Source organism: Sinocyclocheilus rhinocerous, unplaced genomic scaffold (assembly GCF_001515625.1).
Source record: "Sinocyclocheilus rhinocerous isolate Xijiao unplaced genomic scaffold, SAMN03320098_v1.1 scaffold2024, whole genome shotgun sequence".
In the NCBI taxonomy this organism is placed as follows: domain Eukaryota; kingdom Metazoa; phylum Chordata; class Actinopteri; order Cypriniformes; family Cyprinidae; genus Sinocyclocheilus; species Sinocyclocheilus rhinocerous.
This window is the reverse complement of record NW_015667284.1, coordinates 38,498-48,682: the sequence shown is the minus strand read 5'-3', so window position 1 is coordinate 48,682 and position 10,185 is coordinate 38,498. Positions and strand designations below refer to the sequence as shown.

General features: G+C 35.8%; 1 protein-coding gene across 1 annotated transcript in view; it reads left to right on the top strand.

Moving 5' to 3' along the window:
- LOC107733613 (A disintegrin and metalloproteinase with thrombospondin motifs 20-like) overlaps positions 1–10,185 on the top strand; it is a 66,496-nt gene that overhangs the window by 34,832 nt on the left and 21,479 nt on the right. Inside the window, exons 14-25 of the mRNA XM_016545323.1 lie at positions 697–833; positions 1,085–1,202; positions 1,407–1,502; positions 1,896–2,062; positions 3,432–3,561; positions 3,645–3,771; positions 4,748–4,958; positions 5,925–6,089; positions 7,456–7,620; positions 7,701–7,820; positions 8,652–8,759; positions 8,893–9,057. Of these exons, the coding sequence (XP_016400809.1) occupies positions 697–833; positions 1,085–1,202; positions 1,407–1,502; positions 1,896–2,062; positions 3,432–3,561; positions 3,645–3,771; positions 4,748–4,958; positions 5,925–6,089; positions 7,456–7,620; positions 7,701–7,820; positions 8,652–8,759; positions 8,893–9,057 (1,709 nt within the window). The remainder of the gene's footprint in view (positions 1–696; positions 834–1,084; positions 1,203–1,406; positions 1,503–1,895; positions 2,063–3,431; positions 3,562–3,644; positions 3,772–4,747; positions 4,959–5,924; positions 6,090–7,455; positions 7,621–7,700; positions 7,821–8,651; positions 8,760–8,892; positions 9,058–10,185) is intronic.

The window sequence follows — 10,185 nt, the reverse complement described above, 5'->3', positions numbered from 1 at the left end:
GCAGATGGGCGTCAGATCAGACCTGCAGCTATTATTGTAATGGTTTTATGGAGGCAGACAGACACACCCGCAGACAGCCGTCAGGACTGATGGACGAGCCTTACAATAAATCTGCTGAGCTCGTCAAACACTGATGAATAGCACACATTCAGTGTGCCGACCGCATTCATGCATTTGGCAGATGCTTTTATCTGAAGTGAATGCTGTACAGTTACTCGCTGACAGATGAAATGGAGAAATCACATCGGTCTCTGACACACAACTAGACTTCAGAATGAGTTTGCACTTCATGAGCCAATCAGAAACGATCCCTGCTGCTCCGACATGTTTATGAGTGAATATCCCAAAAACCCTGCTAATTCAAGAACATTTTCAGACATGTGACCGTAGCTCAACTGGTTTTCATTGATCTCTGGTATTTCTCATCTCTTTCTCTTTAATTTCTAGTGTTTCTCTTCTCGTTCTTCTCATTCTCGTCACTCTCTCTGGCATTTCTCTTCTCATTCTCGTCGCTCTCTCGTGTTTCTCATCTCAGTCTTACCGCTATCTGGTGTTTCTCATTGCTTTCTCATTATTATATAAAAAAAAAACATACTGACCCCAAACTTTTGAATGCTAGTATACAGAAGCTACAAAATAATATTGAAATAATGCCAAAAAGACTCATCAGTCTCACACTCGCGTCTGGTTTCTCAGTTCTGATGAAGGATCGCTGTAAACTCTTCTGCCGTGTCACGGGGACGATGGCGTACTATCAGCTGAGGGATCGGGTCGTCGATGGGACCCCATGTGGGCCGGACACGTATGATATCTGCGTACAAGGCCTCTGCCGGGTATGAAATTACATCTAAAAATGAAAATACTATGGTTCTTTGATATTTACTATGGTACTGGATGTTTATCTTATTCGTACACATTGGTACTTCAAAGAATAACATGGTACTATCAGGGCATTTATCCTAAAATCATGAAGTTACCACCGTGTATGTCTAAAATAAACATAGTAATTTCATGGTATGTACCCATGGTAGATTTGTGATGCAAATGGAAACTGACTTTCTTATTGTGTATGTGTTTATCGTAGCAAGCAGGTTGTGACCACATTTTGAACTCGAAGGCCAGAAATGATAAGTGTGGCGTCTGTGGAGGAGACAACTCTTCATGCAAGACCCTCGCTGGGACCTTCAACAGCGCACAATACGGTAAGAGTTTCCTCCCCTTTTTTCCTCTTGATTGATTGATTTCCTTCTTTATTGTGTTCTTTCTTTGGTTTTGGTCACCCACCATTTCCCATGCAGCCTGTAGTGATGCTCCAGCATGCTACTCACCAAACAAGGCTAAAAACATGTTTTCTCATTAATCTTTGGTGTTTCTCATCTCGTTCTCATTGCTCTCTTGTGTTGTAGGTTATAATGTTGTGGTTCGGATTCCTGCTGGCGCGACCAACATCGATATAAAGCAGGTCAGCTACTCAGGATCACCAGAAGATGATAACTACCTCGGTGAGTTAGTACAGATAACTAGACCAGATTACCCTGGTAATACCATGGTACACTGATACGTATTATATATACTGAATGATTGCCATATTCACAATCCATGACATTTACATGGTACTTCAAGGAAGAATACTGTGGTATTCCATGTCCAGAACAGCTGCGGTATTACAATGGTGCTTCACCGTGACCCTTCTGGGAATTTGGGGTCACAGGAAGAGCAAACACCGAATGACTGACAGACGCTGAGGTGCTAATGAAAGTGAGCGAGTGTGTCCAGGACGTTTGTGTAGCTGTTCACACTCGAGTCAATAGGCCAAATAAACACAAACGCACACAGATGATGAATGAGACGTGACCTGAGGTTCACTTTCCAGATCTGATCTTTCTCATCTGCAGCTCTGTCTGACAGTCAGTCCAACTTCCTCCTGAACGGAAACTTCGTGGTGTCCATGTTTAAAAGGGAAATTACCTTTAAGGGAGCAGAGATCGAGTACAGCGGATCCAACGCCACGGTTGAGCGGATCAACTGCACGCAGCGGATCGAGGAGGAGCTCGTGCTGCAGGCAAGTGAACAACACCAAACACAGCCCATCTGAAGGAGCTTGCAGTGAAATGAAACAAAACCACAGCACAGTTTTAGACCAGTGAGTTTTCACTGTGGGCGGAGCTACCCAGCATGACATGATCACAACAGAAGCCAGTCAGCCGGCTAGATATCTTGTTGTGCATCACCTTATTTTGTTATTCTGGATTAGGACACAGGGTGAAACCACACTGAAAGTTTTTATTGCTATCTTTATTTTCAGTAAAAATACAATTAATAGGTAAATTACCTAAGAATCAAAATTGTGTAAGATAATAAGATCATTATTCTTTAGTTATTTTAGTATTATTTCTATACTATTATAGTTTTTATTAATATTTTGAATGAACTTTTATTTTTAGCTTTTCAGTTTTCATTTTAATTTTAGTGTCAGTATGTTGTTACATTTTTAGGTTGTATATAAAATCAAATATAATTTAAACAATTTTAATAATATATTTTTTTAAATTAAAACATATTTTAGGATTTTGTAATATTTCAAATATTTAGCTTTAATTTGTTTATTTCAGTTTTAGTTATTTTAGTGCTTCAACTCAAACTTAGTTTATTTCAGTTAGTTGGCAAAAAAGTTTTCCATGTAATATTTATTATTTTATTTTATTTTAAAGCTTTTTAAGTTAATTAAAATTATTTTATATAAAATAAAATGTAATTTTGTAAAAACATGCATTGGTAAAGTTTTGGGTTTTTTAAATAATAAATAGCTTTATTTATATTTATTTCAGTTTTAGTTATTTTAGTGCTTCAACTTATTTATTTTCTTAAGTTAGTTGCCAAGGCAAAAAAAAAATCATGTAAAATGTATATTTTATTTTATTTCAGCTTTATTCAAATAATAACCATGATTTTATATAAAATATATTTGTATAATAAAATGTACATTTATAAAACAAAGTTTTATAGTTATTTTTTTTAAATAATTTAAATATGTAGCATTATTTGTTTATTTCAGTTTTAGTTATTTTAGTGCTTCAACTACAACTTTATTTCAGTTAGTTGACAAGGCAAAAAAAGTTTGTTTTTAATCTAATATTTTTATTTTATTTCAGCTTTATTACAATTAATTAAACTGATATTTAATATATATTTTTTAGTTTTAGTTAATAATACCAAGACTAAATAAGACTTTATTATATGACTTGAATATGTCTTGATTTAAGAATGTTTAGATATGCTGTCCCGGAAAAATAGACAAAAATACTGGTAAATAAAATGCAGTATAATTTTATAAAAGCATTTTATTAATTAATCAGTGTAATCCCACTGAAATGTCCTCATCTGAAGGCGATTTACAGGCTGTCTGTGTAATAAATCTGTTGTCGTCTCAGGTGCTATGCGTGGGAAACCTGTATAACCCTGACGTCAGATATTCCTTCAGTATTCCCATCGAGGAGCAGAGCGAGCAGTTCGTGTGGGATCCGTCGGGCCCCTGGCAGGAGTGCAGCCGCATGTGCCACGGTGCTGCTTCCGTTTCTGTCCTTAAACACCTTTATTGTAGAAAGGAAGTCACTTACACGTCGTCTGTGTGTGTGTGTCTGCAGGTGAGCGGCGGCGGAAGGCCGTGTGTGTTCGTAAGAGTGATCATCTGGTGGTTTCGGAGCAGAGGTGTGAGAATCTACCTCGACCCAGAGGCACGACGGAGCCCTGCAATACTGACTGTGAGCTCAGGTAGATGCACACGACGGCTCTCGTGTCCCGTACTAGTGATGCAGCAAAAGGAAAACCTAAAATTCAAACATTGAGTTGACCGAATATATATTTTCATTTTAAGTGTTTGATTTGATATTCAGTCTTTGTTTGGAATAACTATTATTTTTCTAAGTGAGTACACATTTTCCCCTTCAATTACTGTCACTACAAAAGCATCTCTGCTCCAACAGCATAAAATATTGTGAAAAATGTATTTTATTTTTATTTTTAGTATTTTGCTTTAATCATTTTAATTGGTTTATATTTTTAAATATATGACTTTTTAATATTGTTTAAAATATATAAATATTAAAATATTTAGTTTTAATTTATTTTGTTTGCTTTAATTTTACTTCATTTTTTAAAGTTTGTCATGTAATAATTTTATTTCATTTTATTTAAGATGTATTTAAATTAATTAACAGGATTTTAATAGTTAATTACTTAAAAATAACAACCTTGATGCTCGTCACATCAGTTATTAATGTGAACTCTTTTCCATCAATATCTTCCATCGTTACCTGGCTTTTGCATTCAACATAATTACACATACATAATTTCTAATGCAAGCCGTTTTTCCCACACTATACAGTAAATATTTTTTTAAGTTATAAATAAAACAAAGTTTATTACTTTTACAGGATTATACTACTTCAGTCTTTCCACTTCAAAATTTCACGTGTAATACAATGTTACTTGCAGTTTCTTTGCAATTAATTGTGAAATTTACTAGCAGTTTGTCAGACAAAATTGTTTCTACACCAGTTTTTTTCAGTGCATTTAAAAGATGTTAAAGCTCACATTTCAGTTCTGTTGTTCACATTTTTAGTCAAGAAACCAAGAAAATGTAATTGCTTGGTTTCTCACTAAAAATATAACACTTCACACAAACCAGATGAACAGAACGCTGGCTCCACAATCTTAGTGTTTTAATGTTTTTCTCTGTGCTCCTCAGGTGGCACGTCGCGGGCAGGAGCGACTGCTCCAGTAAGTGCGGCCCGGGTTACCGTACGCTGGATGTGCTGTGCATGCGCTACAGCCAGAACAAGAGACTGAGCGAGCGCATGGAGGGCAGAGCCTGCGCAGACCTGCCCAAACCGCAGATGCGCGAGGGATGTCATGGGGACTGTCTGCTGAAGAGCTGGCAGTACAGCGCCTGGTCTCAGGTGACGTACAATATAGCTCATATCCTCAGTTATTCTTCACCCTGAGCTCAATATAATAACATTTAAAAAATATTTTTACAGTGGGAATTTTGGATTTCTCTTTTTATCACTCTATAAATCAGAAAATACTGTCGACTGACACAAAAAAATACATTTTCACCGTGTTTCTTGGATAAAAATGTTGTATAAATCAGTGTGAATGATATATGAACAAACCCCTCAGTAAAAACCTTCAGAATATAGAGAAGAACAAAACTCTAAGTGTTGGTGCATGTAAGTGCTGCTGAAGTGAAGAAAAAACTCATTTTGAGAAAACAACCTTTTATGATATGTAATGTAACTGTAATCTACAGACACAAATGGAAAAAGTGCAATAATAAAATCAGTGTAGATGATATAAACAAATCCCTCTATAAAAACTTTCAGAATATACAGAAGAATAAAACTCTAAGTTTTGGTGTATGTAAGTGCTGCTGAAGTGGAGAAAAAACTTATTTTGAGAAAATGGCCTTTAAAAGACATGTATTGTATTTGAAATCTATAGGCGCAAATAAATAAAGTGAAATAAAAAATATCAAGTGAATGATATATGAACAAACCCCTCAGTAAAAACCTTCAGAATATATAGAAGAATAAAACTCTAAGTTGTGGTGTATGTAAGTGCTGCTGAAGTGAAGAAACAAACTCATTAAAGATATGTATTGTAATTGAGACACAAATAGATAAAGTGTCATAAAATAAACACTTAAATGTGTGTTTCCTTTCCACTATTCTAAAATAATACACGTTATGAAAATCCAAATTTCCCAGAATCTCAAATTTGGGCAGTGCCTGAAAGAATAATGTTTTGCCTGTGAATAAAGAAGTGAAGTCAATAATGCACTGATCTGTAGATTTGCACGTGACTTTTCATGCTGTTTCTCGTGATTATGTTCTTGTTTTGATGTGATGTGATTGTGGTTGCAGTGTTCGAGGAGCTGCGGACGCGGCGTCCGGATGCGACAGGCGTACTGTATGAACAATCTGGGCCGCAGGCTGGTGGAACGAGAGTGTAACGTGCAGCAGAGAGTCCTGAGTGAAGCCTGCAGTGATGTGCCCTGTCCCGACTGGAGCGCCAGCCAATGGAGCGAGGTACTGACCACAGCTGACCATACTTACCTTCTGAACTCTCATGATGCCCTCATGCTGGTTTGATCGAGTGCGTCTCACAGCAGTACTCTATTCTAGCGGAATACCAGGGTGATTATAGTTAAATGAAACTAAAACCATAAAAATAAGCATTTTTGTTACTTGAAAAAAATAACTGGAATAGAATAAAATATATATTAAAAATACATATTTTATTTAAGGTAGTTGCCAAGGCAACATTTCAAATTTTTAATTAGTTTAACTTGATGAAAATTAAATAACTAAGACTAATTAATAAAAAATAATAAATACTGTAGATACATATAAAAAAATGACAAAAACACACAAAATTACTGAAACTTTAAAATTAAAGTGAAAACAGAAAATGTAAAAAAAACTCTAATTAAAAAAAATTAACAAAAACTACAATCGTATATCAGCGTTACAAAATAATGCAGTTGAATCCAAAGTATTCTGTTGTTTTCATAACTATTTTAATATTCAGATTAAGACAATTTAACATCTAATTTTTCTGTATTTTCCTTGCCAAAGATACATTGTGAAAATATTTTAAAAATCCTATAAATGCATTTTTAAAAATACTAAATTGAATCATTGTTAATCAAGCTGTGTATCAAACTGAACTGAATCATTCTGATTTAGCAGAAAACTGCTTTTTTTTTTAAATCAAATTGCACTAACATGACTAAAACTAAATAAAGATTAATAAATAAAAATGAATGCATTCTACATAGACATATTAATAAAACACTAATTAAAAAAAACGAATAAAAATTACAAAAAAACTAAAACTACACTAAAAAACAACAAAATTACAAAACAGAGCAAAATTACTAATACAAATGACAAAAACACAAAAAAATTGTAAAACTAACTAAAATTAAGGTGAAAACAGAAAATATAAAAATAAAATATATTTGAAAATATTAATGCAAACTATAATAATATATCAGTGACACACATTACAAACATTATAAATACTATAAACATGTATTTTAGTCTCAACAAATCCTGTAAAATGAACCATATTCAGAACATAACAGGGATGAAAAAATAAGTACAAAACAAACCTAAATTATAGTGGCATTCATTTTAAAAATATTTGTTATAAATGCAAATCTACAAATTTATTTAAAGTGAAACTGAAACAAATAAACCTGTACCTCTCTCATTCAGCACCAGTTCAAATTTGTTTTGCATGCTTGACATTAATTGCATTATATAAGTTGCATATAAAAAAACAGGGACTTGTTTTCCGGAAAATGCGGTACTTTGAGACTTGAGTAACACAATCTGACTGACCCATCCCGACTAACCTACAGTGAATCTGTGCATGTGTTCACATCAGTGTCTGGTGACGTGCGGCAAGAGCGTCAAACACAGACAGGTGCTTTGCATTCTGGGAGACGAGAAGCTGAATGAGCAGCGCTGCGACCCAAACACCAAACCCTCTGCGGTGGGCAGCTGTGAGCTTCCCCAGTGTGCGTCCTGGCAGGTCGGAGCCTGGAGTCCGGTGAGAAGCAGACGCTCGGTTCCTTTGTCACGGCAGTGTTTGTCAGCAGACGCTCTGAATGTGAATGATGGTGTTTGTAGTGTGCGGTGAGCTGCGGTCAGGGCTATCAGGTGCGTGCGGTCAGGTGTGTGTCGGGAGCTTACGGCGAGGCGGTGGACGACAGAGAGTGTAACGCAGCCGCCAGACCTCGAGACAGTCAGGTGAACAAACACCAACACCTGCTCCATCTGCACTACAGCTCACAGTTTGGAATGATTAGGATTTTAAATGTTTTTAATGAAAGAAGTTTCTTGGGTTCACAAAGGCTGCATTTATTTGATCAAACGTATAGTAAAAAATAGTGAAATATTATTACAATTTACAATAACTGTTTTCAATGTGAATATCTGTTAAACTGTAATGTATTTCTGTGATGCACAGCTGTATTTTCAGCATCATTACTGCAGCCTTCAGTGTCACATGATCTTCAGAAATCATTCTAAGATTCAAAAGTTTGGGGTACGATTTCAAAAAAAGTAAAAAAAAATGACGCTTTTATTCATCAAGGACGCATTAAATTGATCAAAAGTGACAGTAAAGACATTTATAATGTGACAAAATATTTCTATTTCAAATAAATGCTGTTCTTCTGAACTTTCTGTTCATCTGTGAATCCTGAAAAATAAAATGTATCACAGTTTCCACAAAAATATTGTGCAGCACGACTGTTTTCAACATTGATAATAATCAGAAATGTTTCTTGAGCAGCAAAGCAGCATATTAGAATGATTTCTGAAGATCATGTGACACTGAAGACTGGAGTAATGATGCTGAAAATACAGCTTTGAACACAGAAATAAATTACAGTTTAACAGATATTCACATAGAAAACAGCTGTTTTAAATTGTAATATTTCAAAATTTTTACTGTATTCCTGATCAAATAAATGCAGCCTTGGTGAACAGAAGAGACTTCTTTCTGCTAGTGTATAATGAACAACATCATCATTCACCTATGAATGTGTGTGTGTGTGTGTGTGTGTGTGTGTGTAGGACTGTGAGTTGTCAGCTTGTCGTCGCGCAGCATCAGTGTTTAACACACCCAGACCAGCAGAGCCGGGTCAGCGACACACACAGTGGAGATACGGCTCCTGGACCAGCGTGAGTAACACCAGAGTAATCACACATGCATGAGTCTGAGATCTCAAGATGAAGACGTGAACATCTGAGACGACTCTTCTAATGAAGATCTGCGACACAGTTGATCTCATGAGAGAGTGTGTGTGTGTTTCAGTGTTCGGTGTCGTGCGGTGAGGGCCGGCGCGAGCGATACGTCAGCTGTAGAGACTCTCAGGGTAGCGTCGCTGACGAGTCGTCCTGCGCTCATCTTCCTCGTCCTCCAGACTCCTCTGTGTGTTTCAGTCCCTGCGCTCAGTGGAGGGAAGGAGAATGGACAGCAGTGAGTCAAACACAGTCCTGCATGCTCTACATCTGAGAAACATGCACCACGCAAACACACATGGCGAGCGCTTGGTCCTGTTGGACATGCTTAACATGCGTTTCTGTAGTCGAATGACTCTGTGCCGTTAGCTCATCCATGAACATGATTTCTGCCCGAGTCCCGTCGGATTGCGTCGGCTGTGGGGATGAAGACCACAACTCCCATGAATCCACACTCAGTCACTGCCTCATCAAACTACGCCTTTGTTTCTTTGTTTATTCTGAATACGCGCCCTCTAGCGGTGAAAATTACATACTGTGCCTTTAAACTAGATGCTTTTATTCAGATAGGAAACTGTTATTTTAGTATTTATGTATTGTTTATATATGTATTGTTATTGTTTCATATTTTCATATTTTAATTTTAGTTTGTTTTAGTGATTTTTATTTTTTTTGTCAATTTTTTTCCATTATTTCTATTTATATTCTATTTCACCGTCCCACCTGTGGGACGCTTGGCGCTCTTTTTTGTTGTTGTCCTTTTTCTCTATCAAATCTTAGTAATCATCATAAATCATATATCATTTGAAAGCTTAGAGGTCCAAGATTCATCCTGTGAAAACCATTTTGAAATCGGACATTGCGTTACCATGGAAATGGTACTTTAAAATCTTTTGGCGGTCTCCTCCCCCTTAGTGGGCGGTGTCAAGTGTCATATTACAAAACGCATTACGGTCTTTTAGAATCAAACCTTTTTATAATCTTGACAAAAAATAAATCACTGGAAAGGTCTGAGTCTCAGGAATTAATTTGAGATAGAGGTAATATTGACAGAGAAATCTAGACATTTGTGACAGAAAAATGCATTAAAAAATTCAATGGAGTTTGGATGGCACCCGGTGGCTGTATGTGATATATCGCCCTAAATCAAATCTCACAGGAACCTCAATTTTTTTCATATCAACTTCAAATTTGGAACATAACTTATTTAGACATAAGGCTTTAATTTTATACCAATTTTAGAGTAAAACCTGTTATGTAAAATATTTATTATATATAAAAGAAAATAAAAGGAATATAGTGCAATTTTTTTTTAAACTCCACTTTTGCGATAATCTGCTGATTTTCTTCTTTAAAAAGAGACCAA